The sequence below is a fragment of the Anabas testudineus genome, chromosome 7 (assembly GCF_900324465.2).
Source record: "Anabas testudineus chromosome 7, fAnaTes1.2, whole genome shotgun sequence".
NCBI classification, from domain to species: domain Eukaryota; kingdom Metazoa; phylum Chordata; class Actinopteri; order Anabantiformes; family Anabantidae; genus Anabas; species Anabas testudineus.
Genome location: NC_046616.1, coordinates 2214711 through 2237432, shown reverse-complemented (window position 1 = coordinate 2237432; position 22722 = coordinate 2214711). Strand labels below are relative to the sequence as shown.

Genomic DNA, 22722 nt, shown 5'->3' with positions numbered 1-22722 from the left:
AGATCACATTTCAGGTTCAATCTAAGCTGGAAAACGGGGAAAATGCAAACAGTGCAATTAGCTTTTGGGTCTTTGTGCAAAATATAAAGCTAAAAACCCTGTTTGCAATAACTTCAACCTTCAGAAACAGCATATTAAATGTTCAAACTGAGACATTTCATTGTTTTTTAGCAACGTGTTTCAAAAACCTTATTTTACATGTTGTGTAGCTAATGCTGAAAAAACTGCGACTAATTGACAACAGGTTGGTACCATGACTGGATAGAAGTGGAGATTTACCAGTAAACAGCTGCGTGAACGGTGAGTTCAATAGAACTACACCAATAGAAATGTACACAAACAAACACCAACACATCGTGTATCCACACAGTCTCAGTTCTGATCATTTATTCCAAGAAAAGTCATCAAACATATTTACAGCAACATAAAAACACAAAGTGCTTCCTGAAACATCTAATGGCTCCTGTCAGCTTCATTAACAAAATACAGTTCTTATTTTACACATCTGAACAGACAGCTCTGTACACACTGCAAAAGTGAGCTAAGAAGAAAAATAAAGGTGAAGATCACTCGTTCACAGTGAAACATTTTGCATAGTGAGTGTTTTCAAGTGGAATCAATACTAGTCTGACGAGAGCGAAACGAAAAGACTCGTACAGCAGAGACAAGTGTTACTAACTGTTAGGTCCTCAGTAAGATTATACAGCATCAACCACACTTACAGAAACATGTTTACTGTACACTGCTAGTTGTAGATTCAACATCCCAAATGGGTAACACATGTTTAACGTGTGACACCAGTCATTTAGCACAAAGTGGAAAATGGAAAAACTCATCCCAGCACCGAACAACTGCAGCTCCCACGAGCGTCGGGTGTTTTCATCGTCCTGCACCAGCAAAGTGCAGTTTTTTAATCAAATTGACGGAAGCACATCGACATTCACACACTTTTAAAGCTGGGCTGGCAGAGGGCTGCAGCCACAAAGCATAAAGAAGCTCTAAAGATGGAAACGCTCGTATGAAATCCCCATCATACAGAGATCATCATCTCCAGATGATATCATGTCCTTATGGGAGCTGGAGCTGTTGAATGCATGTAGCAATAACTAGTCTGGGTCAGAGAGAGAGAGGTTATCGGATGTGGTCGTTAGAAAGGGAAAAGCTATTTGTAGTAAAGCAAAACACCACAAAGAGAATCAGTCAGAGGTTCAGGCCTGAAGAGGCTGAGGTAAAAATCTATCCCCCTGTATCAGAAAGAAAGACAAGGTTACTAAAGAGATGGTCAAGGTAGACAGGAGTGCCGAGAATGAGGTAGGACCACACTAGAAAACTACTACTAGTAGTAGTACTACTGCTGCTGCTGCTGCTGCTGCTGAGTCACTGAACTCAACACTAACGCTACACAGTGCTATGAAACCACAAGAAGGTTTGGGTCACTCCTCTGGTATGTGCTGGAGAACAACATACACACTGTATGTTTTTACTACCCTGTGCTTGCTTATATGTGTCTTAAATATTCTGTGCATGTGAACGGTTGCATTTTGTTCTACGGTGTGTTCCTGGAAATCCTACTTACTCTAATACTATGTCACCTGGGTGAAATCATACTGATCATTTATCATGAATCACAGCTTAACTAGCCCTGATTTGTATGCTACAACCAGCCGACCCGCCTGAATGTGTTCCACACGGCATGACGTGCCACTGCAAAGAGTTTCGAAAAAGAGGGGAAGGAAGGAAGGGAAGGGACAGTTGGATGGGTGTCTCATGGCAGCTTTTGAGGATTATTTCCAGATGGCAACTCTTCAAACTTCCTGTCTTCCAGAAAAATCCATCCACATGTGGCTCAAAACTGCTCAGGTCTCATAGAATGACCCATCAATGGTTTTTCATGTCGGAACAATCAAGAAGCTAAAACTGAAGAAGGTAGCGTAGAGAAAAGGCTCTATTCCAAGTGCTATTTCAGATTGTGAGGAGTCTTAAAATGCCACTCTCAACCACAAGTACAAAATATTCAGTACAAAGTTAGTCAAACAGCTGTTAGTCTACCAAGGTCAACCAATGGTTGTTGATTCATTTAGCAAATGTTAAGCTCTTCAGTGATCAACAGATCACAGCCGTCTTTGGATTGATCAGAAACTAATTCCCAGTAAAACCAGCTCCCTGCTGGACACTGTTTGGTCACAATTGCACAGTATTGTAAGGAGTTGATACAAGTCCTGCTACTGTCACATCAGTACAGTCCTGTCACCTTCAAACCAGCGTAATAAAGTTCATATTCACATTTGTTCTGCCTCCGTCTCCAGAGTGTGGCACCGCTTTGTGAAATCTCCTCGTGAACCTTCTCTACAGGAGCAAACGTGACACAGTAGCTTCACTTCAGCTCTGTACATTTCAGATTTTAGCACCATTATTGCACTTATTTTTACCATACTCCAATTAATGTTTACAGAAGAGGATTAGAGGCAGTGTACAAAAATGTATTTGAATGAAATTTAAGATTAAAGTCAACATTCTGACTTTAAATAATTTTCAGATTTTATTCAGATTTCGATAAAACAAACTAATTATTTCCCTTAAACTCAGAAATTTTAGATTAAAACAACATTAATAATTTTTAATTCTGTCTCTAATCCTCTTCTGTGTAAATGATTTCATTTTGACATTATTATTTAAAAAGCAAACATATTCTATTGGTCGAGTTCATCAGACAGAAGTGGTTCCACACTCGTGAAGTTTGTCTTCTCACTCTAACTCCCAAAATATTTTCATTCAAAGATCCAATCGCACTTGGTGTGAATCATCTTTAAGGCACGAGGTTGCGTGGGGCGTTAATTCATCCACATACTATCATCAGTACAATGTTGTCCAGGCCTCGACTGATCAACAAATATAAACCAACAAATGTCACAAGCAGCTCCCAGAGACACCGTTATCATCCCACAGTTAAATGTCCTCAGCTGGATGGTGCTGGAAGTGAACCGCTGTGGTCCGATTTGCATATTATTATCAGTCGCTTCCCGTTAAAGCTTACGATCGTGGATTCTTCACAGTTCAGTCACTTTTTCCCAGTAGGAGTCCACGTTCGTGTAGTAAACAGAGCTGTGGAGACACAAAAGTATGAACAGGTCAACGTGAAGCAACAAGAAACAGAAAACTACAATTTATTTATTACAACCCCTGGTTTGTATTTAATGGTCTGATTTCTCTAAGTTCCAAACTCACAGCTCACTCTTGTCTTAATGAAATGCAGCAGTATTAACTTGTTCTGATTCCTGTCGGGGTGGATTTCTGCTGACTGATTTGTTCTTGTATCTTTAAACTAATTTATTCTTAACGTACGTGCTCATCCAAAGTGTCGTTATCAGTATTTATTATTAATGACATTAGATTTAACACATTCTGTTCAGATTTTTTCAAAGTGGACTTTTATAAAGGTACAGCCTTAATAGAGCCCTAAAAAAATATGTATAGATACTAAAAAAAACTTAAATTAAGTCTTTATATAATAAAGAGTGAGAGTTAATGAAATTAAATTGGCTAATCTACCAAAAATCATGTAACTTTCAAAGACACTGTGACTGTTACAGATAAACTAAAAAATTCTGCACAAAATGAAAACTGTGAAGCTGCAGAGAAAAGATCTTTCTATAGGGAAGAAGACAAATAATTAGAAGTAGTAATTTATATATAGTTTATATGTAGTTTGTAGGTTGATGTGAGCACCAGAATAACTTTTCATATACTTTATTTTTGTTGTCAGATCAGTTATAATATTATTATCTTACATGTCTATGTAAGTCATGACACAGCATCAAGATACTATTTGATCATACATTATGTTAACTTCCATATAAATATCCTATCTGCATTCGTTTGTATGAATCAAACCATGACTAAACATATATTTCAGCTGAATTCACCCTCAGTGCAGACAACAGAGCCACTGGCTGTGTCACAGTGGAAACATGCAGAGCTTCTACATCTACCTGCAGGAAAATGACAACAGCAGATTCAGTTGAGCACTGTGCTCTAATAATAGCCCGGCGGCTGACACGACACAGCTCAGGCAAGCAGCGGTTTGTTCCTCTTTTCGTTGTTGCATAACCTCATAGCACATGGTAGGAACACAAGTGGGTCAGCTTAGCAGGAAGCACGCATGTTGGGGATGCTGAATGAGGGATGATGAGCAGAATGGTGGCACGGAGAAGTTATGTCACTGCTGAGGACGGGCAGGTTCAATTTTATTGTGTGTAAAACACAATTTATGTACAACATGATGCTACTGGGGAAAAAAAATAATAGAAATACTCATTTTAAAAGGTTGCTTGTAGATACAGTGACTCACGAACGTCACAGCATTGCAGCCTGACACGTTAAAAGCCAGACGCTATCGATCTGTTTTCGGGGCCGGTTCACGACCTGAATCCTGTTGTGCTGCTGTTTTCCACCATGTTCTGACCAACAGTAACGGCTTTAAACAGTAAAGTGTTAAAAAGACAACAGAGAGTTCCCTCTCACGTCTCAGTAAATGTTTGTTTTCCATCTAATTTTACCAGAAGCAGCTGTGAGCGTCTTCGTTGAGGAACTGTTCCTGTACCTGTGTGAACTTTCTGAACTCTCCGACCTGAGGCATATGGTTTATGAACATAGCTCTCATACCTCCTGAGTGCACCCCATCACGGAGAGGTTACACAACCCTGCAGTCTCTCACTGCAGACTTCACAGGTCAGCTTGTTTCTCCAAAACTAAAGTGGATCCAAACCCACAGATTTTACATAATCACTAATAAATGATGGTAACAGCGCAGCACACACAGCTCTGTTCAAGTTGGTTTAAAGTACGACAATACTACTGTGACTGTCGAACAAAAACGGTAAATACTGTAAAAGTTTTTACATCACAGATTTTAGTCTTTAGTGTGACTGGTTCATAGCTATAGAAAAGGAACACAGTCACGAAAACAAATACAGAAATAAATGTTATTAATTAATTCTTTTGTGGAAATAAATGTGGAATTAAGTAAATGGAAGAAAATAAACATGAAAATAAAATGAATAATCATTAAATGTAGAGAGAGCTGATTGATTAGAACTGATCTGTATGTGCTACACTAGACGTGTTGGGTGTGTGCAGCCTGTAAATGCCTTCTTTGATTGATACGTAGAATATTCAGGCACCTGTTGACCAACCTCAAAATATATCATCCCTGAAGGATTCACATTTTTACCCCACAGACACAGACACAGAGTATGTGCAGCTGTTGGGTACATGTTCTATACAAAACACACGCAAACCATAGGCTGAATAGGCTTCATACTACACTGTTTTACTTTATTAACATACAAGCTGTGCACAACACAGCTGAGAGGTCCTCGTACAAACAGATGATAGGAAACATTAATTCTACGTTACCTCTTCTACCACTTAAGCAAACTGTTGTTGTGGGACAGCTGCACGTAGATGATGATGCTACAGGGTTTCAGTGTCTTGTCCAAGGATGATCATATGGACTGAAGGAACTAGAAATCAATCACCACTTTTGGGGTTCACGGACGACTGTCCTACCAAAAACATTTGCTCTGAATATGAGGGACACTCGGGACGTGTTTGACAGTGTTCTGAACGACCACAGTCGTGGCCAAGCCACCAACCTGCTGATGAATCGTATAAACAGAGATAATGGTGCACACAGAATACTGGAGTCATTTGTCATTCGCCTGTTCACCTAAAAACAAAACACTCATCAGTTCTGTCAGCTGATCTGCAGGGGAACTTGACCTTTGACCTTTCTGTAGAAGTAAGGGCAACTACTTCCTCTACACAGCTGTGATGAAGCACATTATCAGACACATTACAGCCTCATCTGAGACTTAAAGGGACAGTGTTGAATGTTTCAATGTATTTAGTATGTAGGAACGTGCCTGTGTCACCTGTTGACTGAGATTAATATACAGATCGTAAAGTGTGCGGTTCTAATGCTAAATGCAAAGCTAACACACACGTTGTTGTTGTTCAACGCTTCTCAGCTGCTAGTCGCTGTTGCATAAGTCAAAAGCAGAGTAACTTGTTAAAAACCAGCTGAAGCCGGCATCGTCGAGGAACTGGTGGGGGGCTGGGTGGTTAGGAGCCCAGGACGCTGTGGCAGCGCTCTGAGATTATTTGGAGAGGGAGTGTTGGCTTTTTACGAGCTCGGGGTGGTTCTGTGGCCTGAAGCACGAGAAGCAGCAGATTCCACTCGGCTGTTATTCACGAAAACTGCTCATTATGTAAGTTTAGGTGTGTGCATCCAAGTTACAGCAAATACAAACAGCAATGTGACATTAATCCGACATCCAACACAGTACTTATGCTTTCTAATAGAAACAGAGCTGCCCTTGAATCAGCTGTGTTATTTCATCATGAGCATGTATCTAGAAAAACAGCTTCTGCTAACGTCCTGTAGCTAAACATCCACACAATCCTTCACGGGATTATCGTCCAAACATGCAACAGAGGATGCAGACGTAGGTAAAAACATGCAGTTATTATGTGGATGCCACAAATATTATCACTAAATCTGTTAAGTTTCAAAAACAATATGTGAATAACGTGATATTTTCCACGTCGCTCTGCTGTGTCACCATCCCTCAGGTAATCCTGCCATCTTGAAGTTCTTATGTTCTCATTTTGTCACAGGACAGCGTGCACGATAACGGCAGTGACGCAGCAAATCTCTGCTCTCTGCAACAGATGGTGCCCATGCCTCCTTTCATCTATTATTAACAGGTCAAAATGGATCCTGTCGGCTTGATTGGAACCATTCAAACGATATCAACTGTGGAACCGCAGAAGAACCAACAAGCGGGCCAAAATATTCTATGTGCAGCGCCTGCAGTGAGATGGATGCTACACAGACTGCGAGGGGATTACCACGGTTTAAAGAGCTTACAACTCATTAGATCCAACACAGCCACCGTGAATGGGGACAGCAGAGTGGAAAAGATGTGGATCCATGTTATTGTAGAGCGCTGTGGGAGGACAGGGTTTCCTGGATGACACATCAAAAATTGTACATTTAAATAAAGGTCTGATTTTCAGTCTGACTTTTCCTCCTACTGTCTAATTTTCCAACACAAAGAGGTGCCTCATCAGAATACTTTGTGCAGGAACTTGTTTTTGCAGCTCTCGCTCGTACCCTGAGGGCGCTGAGAAAATATTTACAACCTCTGCAGCCACTGAATGCTCACTTTTACAAGCATGTTACATAAGAGCGCCAATGCGCTCATCACACCCGCTCCCAAAACCTCATAAAGATGCCTTCCTCTGGCATTTCTCAGCTCCTCTACAATACCCCCAACTGACTGAATCAATACAAAACACTGCATACTGCTGCACAAACAGCCCGTTTCCTTGAGTGGGGTAAGATCAGCGTTCTCTCAGACCTTTCTGTCTGCGTTTAAAATGCAAACAGACAAACTCCAAACCTGCTTGAAGGCATCTTTCTACTGTATTCACGCGTGCAGCGCGAGGACAACACCCTAAAAATGCCTCAACTTGTTAAAAGCTTATTCGTGCTGTTAATTAAAGATGCTGTTGAGGATTCGCAGAGACTGCGCACATGGGGATGGCTGGGGCTTACAGGGCTCTGGCCTGGTTTACACAGAGGCGGCACACAGCTGGCACAGAGCGAGGGGACAAAATGTTCCCAAACGCAAACCTCCATAAGCCCTGATCCAGGAGCTGCACTTTCATTGTCCATCACAGGAGAAGAGGGGGTGCACAGAGAGAGTGAGTGAGATAGATGGGCCGAGGGATGTCACGCATGATTATGATATGAATCTGACAATACATGTGTTACAGGTATTCAGGTATTAATTAAGTGTTATTTATTTATCATATCAAGATTCAAATGCTAAAAAACAGGTTACAACACTTTAACACTTCAACAGTTAATATTTTATTTGTTTCGATACAGTTTTATATGAACATTAACTTAATGATTTTACTTTCATAAAGGTAAAATCAATATCCTGGTAATCATTTCCTAAATAAAAATGCTCTACAACCTCGTGCCTTTTCTGTTCTGATCATCACCCATCATCAGAACACGTTAGCTTAACTGTCAGTTATGTTTCATTTGCAGCTCAGTGAACAAACAGGACAGGATTCAGTGTTTGGCCGACGCTGCAGCCGGAGTTTCCTGAATCGGGGATCGTTTTAAATCAAATCAAACTGAATCTTGAGTTTAAAAAATAAAACCGTTCCACTTACATTGGATTTTGTCAGATTGTTTTTGTCAGATTAGTTATTCGGCGTCTTTGTTTGTGAGCACTAGACACGGTTCCATAAAGAGATGCAGTTTAAATTTGTGGGAACGCTTTAAGGGCACAGCCGTGTCAACACTAGATGTGGATAATCTCTTTTCGTGACACACTTGACAGCTGGTGAAGGTGGAGCAAAGTGAAGTAAACATAGGACTCACAAATGATTATTTAATTAATGTACCTGATAAAGATTAATGGAAATAAACCTTGAGTAAATCAGTTAAGTCCACATGCTGAGTACTGTATCAAGTGCAGAGCTCCATATTGTTCAGTACTGATGTGTACGTTGGAAGATAAGTAACAATAAACTGAAGCATAGAAATTCTGATTGTTTGTTTAAGGTAATAAAGAAATGTCACTAATCACAGCTGCAACAATGGATCTGGTTCAACAATACATCGAACGTCCACACTGACTGGACCCGGTCTCACATACAGCAGAGGTTGATGTGTTGAATCTCGGGGACACGAGTCTCGACACTGTTCTGCTGTCGTCGTTTCACAAGCTCCAAACAAAAAGCACACATGCACATCTCTCTGTTTACAGCCACTAATCCCTGTCTCCAACAGACTACAGGTTTTCCCACTGAACCAGTGCAGGGCCATGGGTCTGTTGCGTAACACATCATCCCATCGTGCCATGAGAGGACGAGGACAGTCTGCAGCAGAACTGCTGACTCTGCTAAAAACTGCTGCGGTGTGATGGGGTCTCTGGGCAGGGGCTTACAATAAGTGGTTAACAGACAATGGCTGCAGAAAAGATACCCCACCAGGATTAGTCCTGGTCAGTGGAGGGTTCAGGTTCAAACAAACTGATGGTTCAGGTCACTGAGCATCCACTCAGCCACTGAGTGATGCACTACAAGGGGTTTCTGCTCTAAATCGCAAACTGAGACAATTAACATCTTCCAGAGACATTTTCCTGCAGCAGAGAGTTCCTAATGAGTGTCCATGTGTGTCTTTGGGGAGGGGCTCAGCATTTCCAGAGACTCTGAGCTGAAAACAATGTGCCTCACTGATAAATGAAAGGTGAGAAGAACGTATGTACAATTTATTCCACGGCAGTATTAATACTGCTGAGCAGCATGTTTTCAACATAGTAATGCACCATGAAAGTCGACACAGAGATTTAATCACTTTTAAAACAGAAAATATTCACAACAGCTGTAGTGTGTGTTTAACCGTACACTGTATTTTCTTAATGACAGAAGTCGGCATGGATTTAAATGGAAGGTTGATTTAAAAAGTACTTGTCAGTGGAAAAATGTTGGGTCACTGGGAATGTGTGGTTGCCTGAATGTCACTGGCCAACAGGTGACTTCATGCTGCAATGCATGCGATGGGAAACGTGTGTGGAGTTTGTGTTCACTGCCGGTTTAAACTGCATTCAATCCCAGCAGCATGAGCTTATGCAACAATCTGAGATTGGATGGAAACAGAAGTCGGGATTCAGCGATTTCTCTGATGAGAGATGTAATTCACTCCCAGGTGTGAATATGAATCAAATAAAACATCAGGTTAGAGGCAAACAGACGTCACTGTTAAATCATCTCATTGTTTCTGCTGCTCTCTCACAAACACACACACACACCCTGACTGACTGTGTGTATTTAATAAAAGCCGGGCTGTTTGCCCTCCGGCCCAGACTGTACCAATCAAAGAGTTGTCCTCCCTCCTGCTCTCACACCACCTCTCCACCCCGAGGCCGTCAACACACCTCCTGTTACCTCCCTTCAGCCGTGGCTGCACATTAACCATTAACTCAAGCGCTCCATTAGCTCCGTCATCTCGTTAACGACATCATCGGCTCAGTTTTGATGTCATTCCTCTGCAGTAGATATTTTCACTCTTGTTAATCTTGTTTCCTCGACAGTGACGCAGGAAGATTTGGCAGAAATCAAGAGCAGCAGTGAAGCTTAGGAACTATTTGGGGAGAAGGGACTTGACCAACATGTCGTCTGATGTCCTGTCAACCTTTTGTGGTTCCTTTAACTCAGTAGATCACCAAATGTACTGATTGAGATTTTATTAATTTAGCATTTTCCCTAGTTTGACTTCTTAATAGTTTACAATTAGGACAATTTATTCTGCTGTGTGTCCTGTGGGCATGTTTGTTGATGTGTTCCCTCAAGTGAAATCCAACACTAACGTCCCCAGAAGGACAATAACGTACATCTTATTAAATATCTAGAACAAACCTTCTTTTATCTTCTCGCGTTTTCTGTCTGCGTCTCTGCAACTCAGTGTTAATGAAAGCAAACTTGTCAGTTTAGCATCTGCCCTCCACCTTAGGTAAGACCTCCTTACGCTCACCCTGCCTTTCCTGCTCAGTAATCTTGTTTTTCAGTCTAGTTGTAACATCCATCACATTTTAAGCTACTGTGCACAGATCGTCTCTACAGCGGGAGACTAACAGCAACACTTCAGGAGGAACATGTTCAGCTTCACCTCCTAATAATCATGTTTATCTAATTATTATTTATTAGTCATGTCATGTTTCCTGGCTAATAGAAGTCATAAACATGTTTTACTGCTCATACTTTATTACAAGGAGGAGACTTCTGAACCACACAAGCACTGGCTTCTCCACCATCAGTTGTTAAATGTGGGATGTCTTAGCCAGTAAGTAAGACCAATGGTGTCCGCTAAAACCAAGATTACCTCCTTTCACACCGGACTTTAAGCCAGTGACAGTGTCACAGAAGAGCCTGCAGGTAATAACTCTTTTTAATGAATCTAATTATTTCCTCTTACTGCATCTTCTCTCTTGTTACAGGTGATTAAACAAATGTGGTTTGATTTTAGTTGGGTTGAAAACCTGCATGTTATTGTGTTGAAGAACTTTTCAAGTAGTGACATAATAACACTGAGAAGTTATCAAGCAAATTAATTACCTGGGAAGGAAAGAGGTCCCTTCTTCGACTGGTTAGGGTCTACAAAGGTCAGACTTTGGAAAGATGGGGGCCGTCACGCGGCACACGTGACTTGGTCCATCCGCACCTCCAGCTGGAAGGCGTCTGGTCGATCCTGAGGGTTGACTGCGAGCATGTCCTGGAGGAGCTTTTTAACACCCTCAGACATGGAGCTCCTAGCCTTCTGAGGGATGTGGAGAACCATCTTGGGGTTCTCCAACAGAGCCTCGCCGACAGGTACAATCTCCGTGCCCTGCCGTATGTAGGTGCCTAGCAGTTCACGCTTGGACTCCGCGTCGATGAAGGTGATCCGCTCGATCATCGCCCAGATGATGATGCCCAGGGCGAATATATCAGCCTTGGCTGTGTAGTGGCCCTCCCACACCTCTGGGGCCATGTAGAAGTCCGAGCCACAAGCTGATGACAACCAGAACTTGTTAATGTTGACGATGTTGTTCTGGTTGCTGCCTTTGCTGTCTGCTGCTGCTGCAGGACGTTCTTCACTGTTCCTGCAGTTTAGGCCTGCACAAACTTTACTAAGGCCAAAGTCTGCCACTTTGAGAACGGGCGAACCCGATTTCTGTGAGATGAGAATGTTGTCCGGCTTCAGATCCCGATGGACAATGTTGTTCTTGTGTAGAAAAGCTACGGCACTGGTCAACTGGCGCATAAAACTCCTGTTGGTGTGGGGGTCGGGTCGGCGGGACAAGATGTACTGGTTGAGGTCCCCACCCTCACAAAACTCCATGATGAACCACAGGTAGCAAGGTTCCTCTGGGTAACCCAGGATGCGCTCTCCTGCAGTGAGCAGATCGAAGAGGGACAGATTTTACCCGATTAGTCACATTTGTTCAGTTCATTAACGTTCACGTCAAGTAGGGATGTGAACTCGTTCTCAGTGTATCAGTGTTTAATATGCTAATTATTGACTGACTGAGCTGTGAGATTCAGAGGTTTGGCCCCCTGACTGTTCCTAATGTCAACTTTTTAGAACCCCAGTGAAATCAAAACAACAGAACAAAGCTTTTGGCTTTCATTAGCAGCAGGGGGTTGGTATGTTCGTGGCAGCTTAGAGACGTGAGGATTTCCTCCTGAGGAAGCAACACCACATCAGTGGTTTGCAGTCGCATGCAACATCAAGTTTCATGATCTGTTGATGCACTCAGTTATGTCACTGCCACTTCAAAGAGTGTCGTGCGTGAGGTTTCAAACCCCTCACGCGATGCTCTTTGCTGTGCAACACCTTTCAAAGGGCTACCTCGATGCTTTCGACGAACTAAGACATGACGATTGTGGGGCTACCGAAATAAATGGTTCAGCTGTGGCGGAGCCAGCTTGATCCTGACATTACTCAAGTTGTGATCAATGTGGTAACAGAATTTTTTAACTCTCCGATAACTGTTATAATAACCGGCCGCAAGAATCCAGTTGTGGTCTGGCTTGTGTGTTGATTATTATCAGTCCTAACATTAGAAGAGGCGCGCTGCTTCACCTGAAGTCCACCTGCTGAGTAAAAAGTGTGGAGGTGGTTCGATTTTGGTGGAGTTAAATGTACATATATTATTAAACAACTGTGACCAAGACATGCAGCGAGTGTGTGATTGACAGTGTAATAAAGATACAGATTTCAACCACATCGAATATGTCATCTGTTAAAATATAGTATTTCAATAGCAACTTACTCTATTTCCATTAAGGATCTAATATAATAAGTGTTTTAAATAAACACTAGTGGATTTTTACATATGGCCTCATTAAATATTTCAGTGTGTCACCAGATTTACAGCATTTCTTTGATTGAAAATGTTCCTGACTTCTCACAATCCTCAGAAATGTTCTGTACATTTCAGCAGTGAAACTCTGTCTCAAACTGTCCGAACAGCGCCGCTCCCCCACACTGACCGACCCTGCAGGGCTGCTGCATCATGGCTGCTCGGCTTTAAAAACTAGGGTTAAGTCGACCAAGACAAACAAAATGAAAAAACCAACACACAGATTAAAAACAAGTCATTTTTCATTGTTATCCAAAATCCTACAAACATCCAGTGTTATTAGTTTGTGAAACAAAGATGTCCGCTCCAGATTAATGTTTCAATTGAAGAGTCTGAATGGTGACACTTACATAACGAGCAGGTTATTATAGGAAAAGAAGCAAAGCTCCAGTTATAAACCTGGATTTTTAACAGAACCAGTCAGAACTGACTAAATTACACTTTATAAAAACATACAGAACAGTTTCTATATATTATTATTAGGCCAAATGTGTGATAACAAAGCCAGTGATAAGTAGGTCAAACTGGATGGAAAACAACAAGGACACAAACAGGAGTGAATGAAAACGTAGCTGTCGTTAAAGAAAGCTGCAGTATTTTATCATAAAGGCCAATAATATACTGTAATATCAGTATTTAGAGTATAAATCGTAAGTCAACCAGCAGTGAGTTAACACACTGTCAGGTAGAACACAGTGTTCTTAGTGAGCCGAGGGAAACACAGTGTGCTCTGTGCCTCCTACAGTTAATGTACAGTAGTCAGAATATTACGATTTATTTTTATAAATCATCCTTTAAATGATCTTTACATTAAACAGACAGTTTAAAGTTAACAGGACATAGTGTCCACATTGTTTGGGACCCATGTGGCCTCACATTATTTAAAACCACACTCTGATTTATTGTATAAATTAATAAACTGGAGTTTTCATTCTTAATCCTTAAAGAACTCCAGTCACTTTTTATTTATATCAATTCATTCAACTCCTCGTTTTGTGTTCTGCAGCCTGCAAACCTTTGAGGGAGGTCTCCACCAGGCGCAGGTACTGTTTGGACCTCTTGTTTCCGTGACTCATCTTCTGGGCCAGGCCGTTCCTCTGCAGGACGCACTCCTCCAGCTGGACCACGTTCTGGTGCCGGTTCTCCAGGCTCGTCAGGGCCCAGAACTCGGCCAGAGCCAGCTCCACGTTCTCCGGGGCGTCGCACTGGAGCCTCTTCACGGCCATCCTGGCTCCTGTTTTTCTGGCTATCGCCTCGTACACCACCCCGTAGCTGCCCCGGCCCACCTCCCGGAGCAGGCTGTACCGGGGAGACACCGCCACGCCGGGGTCCAGGCGGTCGTTCCGGAGGAAGCTGATGGAGAAGCAGTCGTCGTCCTCTTCCTCGTCGTGCTCGGGCTTCGTGCGGTTGTTGTCCTCCACCGTGAGGGAGCGCAGGACCTGACCGGCCTCCAGCTTCATGTTCCCGGCCGCGCTCCGCCTGCAGCCCCGCGGACCCCCGCTCACCTTCCTCCGCTTCGTCCCTTCGCAGACCTCCATAAGTTCTGGTTCCGGGGGAGTGAGCTCGAGGGGAGCTCGTGTTGCTCTTTCATTACTTTCTCTCTGGGCTGGTGAACTTTGGCTCCACAGACCTCGGAGCTGCAGGAACCAGGTTCTCGGTCCAGAACAAATGTTCGAGTACGTGCAGAGAACGGGGGCGTGGCTCGCTCGGCACCAGCGCCGCACGCTGATTGGCGGAGAGCGAGGACCCCTCCCGGAGATCCCGTTATGGTCAAAGGGGTGGAGCCTGCTCCGAGCACGTTTTGATTTGTTTTTGTTTTGAAACGGAACCGAACCGCGACCAGGTCCGGATGAGACCAGGAACCGGTCCGAGCTGTTCTACAGAGCCGAGGCGGGGTCAGCACACCTGGTACCTCAGTCCAGGTGGTGCCGTTCAGGGGCAGCGTGGACCAGCACGACAGGGGCGGGGACACGTGTGCACAGGCATGGGCCGAACCCCCCCACCACCACCACCACCAGCACCACCTTACCCACCCACCTCAACGCAGCGGCACAGACACAGAAACAGATAAATCACAGACACCGTCCTGAGTCACAGCAACACACCAGAATTTAATGAGTTCGAATTGTTTATTATTTTTTTTTATAAATTTTATTAAATTTAAATTTTTATTTTTTAAACAGTTTTTTTACTGTTTCCATATTTAATGAAATTCTATGATCATTTTCCCAGAATTTCACAATAACAAATGAGTTTTTAACAGTTAATAAATAAAGTGACTTACTGTAAATGAGCTGCACTACTTTCATGATGGAAAATAATTATCATGAATAATAATAAAAACATATGTTAAGTCCTTATGTAACAGAAAATAATAAAACATAGAACATTTTTTACATTGTGGAAAAAAAATTTTTCTCTCTGAGTTCCTGTTGTTTTAGTGTTTACTGATCTCCAGGTTATTCAGCAGTAACACAAATAATCTAAATATTGCATCTTTAAGTACTAAACACTAATTCACCATTACTGAGAAAAACAGAAAAATAAATAGTGACAAACTGGCAATCAATTTATTTTCTACATGTATAAAATAAATAAAAACACTAGTATAGTAGGGAATAATACTATATACTATACAGTGAGATGTAAAATAGAACATATTATAGCAGACACACTCCCGTGTCCTCTATGTTCCTCTAAATCTTACATTCTACAACGTTAACACCTCGTAGTAAAGTATATTGATTATAACGACAGAGGCAGCATGTTCACGTACAGTATTGTCTTTTTTATATCCAGATATGTATTTGGACGTTAAAACAATATTTAGTTTCTCCATGATTCATCCAATATTCTCAGCTAAATACTTTATTCTTTCATTTAAATAAAAAAAAAATACATATATATATATATATATATATATATATATATATATATATATATATATATAGATATAGATATAGATATAGATATAGATATATTTATATAGATGTATATATAGATGTATATATATATATATACACAGTATATATTGAAAAAGTTTGTAAAAGTTTTTTTTTTTCTTTTCTGTTGGAGAGTTGATGCATAAACCCACAGAACCGACCATCAGGGTGATTTGCTGCACAAACCTGTTGCACAAAAACAAGCTCTGTTTCTGTATTGTGCCATCTCATTGTGGCTTTCATTGCTTTGCATACCAGGATGGCTGAACTTAGACAGCAGACGGTCTATTGTCACAGCTCAGTGGTCAGTAAAGCTTTATTTGAGGCTTCAATCAAAAGGGGAATTTACTGAGGCTTAGGCCGCTGCACTGCAATCAGCAGGAATCTGACTGAGGACAGAACCACAGACTCTTCACTTTGCAGGGCACCGAATATTCACAGCAAGTGGACTGTCTGTTTTATTTTGAAAAGATTGGTCCTGAAAGGTGTTCAGATCTTCACCAAAGTCACAAATTTCAACACAATATTTCAAAGTTGGTAAAACACAAAACAGTCCTGATTTTTCAATTCTATACAAACACACTCATTAAAAAGTAAGTGAAACAGTGTTTTAATAAGTGGTTGAACTACCTACAGCTGTGGATCAGACCTGCACAACAACCAGGAGGTCTTCCTCACAGAACTGTATCAGCTCACATGTGGTCTTAGCGTGTCTGGTGTGAATGTCTCTCTTCATGTGTGTTAGATGATGATGTACAGGTGATTGTCCAGCAGCTGAAGCTGATTCAAAGCTGAGGGATGCAGCAGGACAAAGACCCTAAACATCACAGTAAGGGTGTCTTCACAGTCCTCATAAGGAGCTCAGACATGAGATCAATGACATTTTTTCTTCTATAAGTGAAAACTCCAGACAGACTTAGACTCAGATTCCTTCCTCTGAAGCGAACCGCACTTCAGGGTTTGTGTTCCATGTGCATTGTGAACACAAAGCACTCGAGGCTCACTTCATCTTTTGCCGCTGTACTTTGTTGTTCCAAGTGAAAACTCTTTATTATGCAGAGCAGGACTGAAGCTGGAACACACGACGTCGGCTGTTTGAAGTAGTTAGAAATGTTAAGACAGCTGATATAAGAAGGACATTTATAAAAAGACAACATGAAACAACAGTATGATTCTATACAACTAACACAAAGGTAAAATAAGCCTCTTTCAGAAGGTCTCATACAACATAATCATCAACCTGTAATGATCCTGGACTAACAGACACTCGAAGCACTTGAACAACATGCTCTCCTGACCTCTTGTGGCCAAATTGGAACAACATGGTATAAATTTTATTTGTCAGATTATTTTTCACCTGCGTGTGTTGATACACCGAGAGGGAAAAAGCCTGAGAAGTAGAAAGACTGTAACCAGCTAAAAGCAAAGTCTGCCCTCCCTGCTGACCGTAAAGTCCTGGAAGCAGCTCTGAAATAGTTTAAACATGAATATATGAGCTTTGTGATTCTTAGTACACTGTGTTGATGATGGAGAATAATCCGTGTCCTACGCTGAACTCACCTTTTTATTACAGTTCACTCTACTATAGCACATGGAGACGAGCGTGTCTGTTCAGAGAGAGACATCGTGATCGGGTGGAGGTGGATGTTCACGCTCATACACTCGTGGTATTTCTGTGTGTGTGTGTGAGAGTTTTTGTCACAAAACAAATTTTACTTAGAAACCATCTTTGTGAGGACATTTCTGACACTTTTCGCTGCTCGTCACTACTTCACAAAAGCAGCTTGGGGGGTGGTTTCAGGGGAAGAGTTGCAGTTAGGTGTTTAGGTGCGAGGGCTGAGGTTACTGTGTGAGGTTAGGGAATGCATAATGTCAGTAAGTGTCCTCACAGCTATGGACACACCATCCTATTTGCGTGTGTCCGTCTCTCTGCTCCTCTCTTCGCCTGCAGAGGTTTTGTTCTGCCTGTATTATTTGGCCTGTTCTGCTCCCGGATAAATATCTTTCACAAGTTTCAGGGACACTAGCTTTAGCTTCTGACTCAGACACGCTCACAGCCACATCTCTATGCCTGGCGTTACCACGGCAACCTGAAGGCCAAAACCGCTGATGTAGAACTGCAAGGATGAAGACACGGAAATGCTCGTCTATTGTCTTTAGTTTCCTCTAAAGTGAATCCCTTAATTGGATATGACACAGTTCTCCGAGCTGAAGCAGTTGGAGATGAGATATTTTCCATCAAACTACTGATTTCTGATCCATCTCATCATTTTCTACATCGACTCTCTCCTTCAGGAGACGTGAATATAGTTTGGTTCAGATCTTTTAGGTGGTGGAGTCCCAACCAGAGATAGGGAGAGGGAATTCTGCTGCTGAAAGACTTTAGATGTTGTATTTGGACATGCTTTGAAATTAGTTAGAACTAATTTAAGCTCCATTCACATGACTTGCTGACTTCAGCTGGTTTGTTTTACCAGACGATAAGTTCAGTGGCATCACGCTCATGTAGATTCTCTTAAAAGCACCGATACTGTTGTTTGGCTGTTTTTCTAGTGGCAGATAATGGAGCCTGATGCCTCCACCTGGAAGCTCCTTCTCTCTAATTCCAAACACTATTTTTTACTTTGCCTTTTACAACTTTGTCAATAATTTAACAGGTCTGGGACACGACTGACAATAATGCTAACAGAGTTTTCCTTTATCACTCCTGTATAGAAGACATAAGCACTTGCTCATGTCCAGGTGATAACAGGATCTTTGTTGGTTATAATCCACGACTGTCACATAATTCTTTGGTGTTCACAGTGGGTAGTTCGCAGGCAATCAAGTGTGAACTGGCTCCCACTGGCACAAGTCTTCATCACGACTTATGTGCAGCACCTAATTTCTCCACAGAGAGAGTTTAAGAACACACAATATTCCTGATTTACCAAAGGTGTCACCTCGGCCGTCACAGATGGCAACGTCCACATGAATCCTGCCCCAGTCAGTGCAGACTACCGACTTGTTGCTGGACCTGCTAACCAGCACTGGACCACTGCTCCTCGTTATGGTCCTGGACAAAGGGTCTGACTATCGACTCCTGTAGCCACAGATTTCCAATCTATTTTTATAAAGCGTATTTTTATGGCGTGATGGGTCCTAACTGGGCTCCAACAGCTCTGCTGCGTTCCAAGACTCAAGAAATCAGAGGTGTTGAATCCTGTGGCATCCTGACACAGGACATCACAGGTCGACATCTCTCTGCGAGTAACAAACACATCTTCGCCCAGACAGGGACCTGTTGTGCTGTTTGGTTTCGATAACCGTCTGACTACTGCTGAAAAGTTGACTGACACCAGAAATAGGAGTGAGTTTCCCCAGAGCACACGTAGCTAACGAGGCAACTTGTCAACAACAGCTGCCCCCTGCTGTTTGTGAGGACTCAACCCACGCAGCCAAGACCAGATACTGTCCTTAATAAAAGGAGGAGAGGGGACAACAGGTCTCCGGTTTAAATATGAACTCATTATCAGCAGCCATTATCATATAAGTGAGAGACAGAACACAGACTCTTCATACTGAGGAGGTAACTGACTGACTCAGATAATCCCACATGGTGACACTTGTATATAACTGTATCAGTATATAAGAAGGCAGCACGGCACAGCCAAGGGTAAATTTAATACCTTTTTAAAACCACTGTATTAAAATTTAATACAGATAAAGTATAAAACCATAAAAATTATTTCAATACGATCAAGACATAGATTAGAAACTTTACAGTATGAAAGAACCAATATCAATTATTTTAAATATGTTTAAAGCTGCTGCAGTTAATTAATATAATCAAAACAAAATTGTCAAAAATATTTTCTAATTAGTTGTTATAAGCAAAAGTCAAGTATGTGAATTTAATATTACAAAAAATGTATTAAATGTTTATATTTTTCTAGACCTGCACTGAACAGGAAAGAAGTGAGACAGAGTCAGCAGAGTCCAACACATATGTCCTACAGTTTGATGACGTCTAGTCGCTGCAGAAAACATTACATATACAAATGTAAACCCTCAAACTGTGGTCACGTGGAGATCGTGGTGGATGGAGGGGACATCGTGTGCCGTCATGGAGGGAAGAGTTAAAGAAGCTGTAAAGACTTTTTACGAACCCCATCATAGTGCAAGTTACCAGGTATATTCAGTGAGCACAGCACTGCTCTATTAAACAGTTAACTTGTTATCTGGTTTCCCTGTTGGCTTGTTTACAACCTGCATGATGCCTGACTGAATAAACCAAAGTATAGTTTGTTCCCATGGTATAAACCGTTTGACAGTGACCTTTGTCAGGAGGGGATCACAAAGTGAAATAGCCTGCATAGCATGCAGCAGAAGTGAAATCCAGCTGCTCAGCATCCGGCACGGATTTCTGTGGGATCTTGTTGGGATTTACTGCGCAAGAAAAACTAGTCCATGTTGCTGAGAGGAAATGGCAAAATGCTTTTAGGTGCCTTGCGGGAAGTCTGAGCGACACGCTGTGTCAGAGCCACACAAAGGAAACGTGGGAAGTCAAGCAGGTGACTCCTGATGCATCATTTATTAGAGAGTCTCACAACAATGGAAAGTCACAGTTATCTTCCTCAAACATGCAGCAGGATCACAGAGACATGGGGGAGGGGGAGCCAAAAAGGGATTTCCAGCATCTGGAGGAGAATCAGTAAGTAATTTGTCCTTATAATGTTGAGTGGCATCAGTATTATATTTGCCTTCTGAAATGATTGAGCATTTTAAATAGATAAGGGTGCCTGTGGTCGCACAGACGCACATTAGCCTTTTATTTAACAGAATCAATGTTTCCTGTTAACCTCTTAACCTCTAGATGTTCTACAAATTAGTTCTTTTGACTTTTTGCAATAACATGCATTAATTCTTAACAAACCAAGAAATTAACCTAAAGAGGAATGCTCCATGTTTTCAATCACCAACTGTCCTTAAAACCAACTTAAGCAGTTTTCACATTCACAATGTTTATTTTTTTTTATTACATTTTTATTTAGGATTTGTTCTGAGGTAAAAACATAATCTACCAACATTTGAGTGAAGACTTTTATTTACCTATAAACCAATATACTAAACAGAAATAACTAGAGTCCAGTATCAACAGTAGAATCTCAACTATTTTTGGGCAGATAATGTGATGAACTGGAGTAATTTCCTAACCAGTCATTATTAATTATTAATGCTCTAGTTAATCCCTCAGAAGGTAATACTGTATTTTACAGTAATATGTAATAAATTACATTTGACAGTAACTATCTACTGATCTAATTTAGTCCTCAGTACAACAGAACCATCAAACAGGCTCGAAATTACAGCTACAGGTAGGTTGCTGTTCTCATTACCGATTGGCTAATACGGAAGATTGACACCAGCTTAACCAATCACAAATGAGAAACTGGACACGATGTGTTCAAGGACTGGTCCTAACGTAGGACATACCAGAGCTTCACAACACAACGCAGCTCAAAACTACCAGACACAAAGCATTACTGATAAATCATCAATCAACTATAACTACTAAAACAAATCAAATTAAACAATATAAACAGTATTAACATGTAAAATGTTCATTAACTTCTCAACTTGATACCAGAGTCAACACATTGTCATTTCACCTTGTCATTGTGCAGAGGCCATGATGGCACAATGACTCCAGAAAGAGCTTTGAATGGTTAAGTTACTCAGCTGTTGAGTTCTAAACACTGAAGGTGTATTATTTCACCATCCTCACAGATCTTTTATGTCTTTATCCTGTGTTTCATCCTGTCTTCCTGTCTGACTCAGGAGGCTCACATTCACAAATTCGCCTTGCTGTAAAACGACCTTGAGCTCCAGAGAAACTGAAAAGAAGGTGAGAATGACTCTTGGTGACTAAGGATTTGTATGTATGTGTCTGTGCTTTATGAAAAATTCAATCAAAATTTGAAGTAGTTAAATTAAAAAATTTCAAGTGAAGTTTGTCTTTTTCAATTACTCTCATCTGAGCTGTGAAAGCTTTTCATTCCATGTCTCTCAGGATAAACCATTACGATTTTATTGTAGAATCATAACTAAGATATTTCTCACTACATAATACATTTCATTCAATTACATACAATATATCTTACAGTACATAAAAAATGATGGAGTCTTCATTAGTAATTTATTTATAATTAATGATTTTATGTCCTCGACTCAGACGAAACATGGAAATAGTTGAACTTTAATTGAATATTCATAAAAATACATAAGTTATGTTCTAGTTGTGTTGGATAAAGAGATCTCAGCCTCACTTGTGCCAACATGCAGATGTGTAGCAGGTTTACTTGTTGCTGTATTTCTACTGTCTTAGTTTCAATATCACAAACGTAAGTATGAGACAAATTCACATTTTTACTATAATTAGAACATTTTATCCTGAGAGGGATCTGCATGTCTGTCTGACGTAGAATTCCTTGGGGACATTTAATTCTGTCATCATGAAATGTCATCATCCTGATGGTCCTACAGGAGAAGTGAGAGAATCCCCAAAATCAGTAAACTGGATTCAGGGTGTTGTAAAAATATCTGCACAACATACAGAACCAAGCAAATGAAGGTGTTAAACACGATGAACATGGATTTTATCATTCAGCTTCTCCTGATAAGTGACAGAAAAACTACCTGAACACACTATTTTCTCAGTTTAAAAAGTTTCAGTTTATTTCACATTTGTTCTCTGTTTTTCTAGTTTGCAGCGAGGCAGCGATGCTGAGTTACAAAGTGATGTAGTTCTG

General features: G+C 41.3%; 1 protein-coding gene across 1 annotated transcript; it reads right to left on the bottom strand.

Annotated features, from left to right (window-relative positions):
- Positions 1 to 377: 377 nt before the first annotated feature.
- On the bottom strand, positions 378 to 14640 carry stk35 (serine/threonine kinase 35). Its single transcript, XM_026366933.1, has 3 exons — positions 14005 to 14640; positions 11200 to 12015; positions 378 to 3102 (listed from the first exon to the last, which is right to left on the bottom strand). The coding sequence occupies exons 1-2, from the start codon at positions 14525 to 14527 to the stop codon at positions 11273 to 11275; spliced, it is 1266 nt and encodes a 421-aa protein (XP_026222718.1). The 5' UTR covers positions 14528 to 14640; the 3' UTR covers positions 378 to 3102; positions 11200 to 11272.
- Positions 14641 to 22722: the final 8082 nt, after the last annotated feature.

Bases quoted from the DNA above. Each gene is read 5' to 3' on its own strand.
- stk35 (XM_026366933.1), bottom strand. From the start codon at position 14,527: ATGGAGGTCTGCGAAGGGACGAAGCGGAGGAAGGTGAGCGGGGGTCCG. The intron at 12,016-14,004 runs GTTTGCAGGCTG...TGCTCACTGCAG, and splicing joins GGTGGAGACCTCCCTCAAAG to GAGAGCGCATCCTGGGTTAC.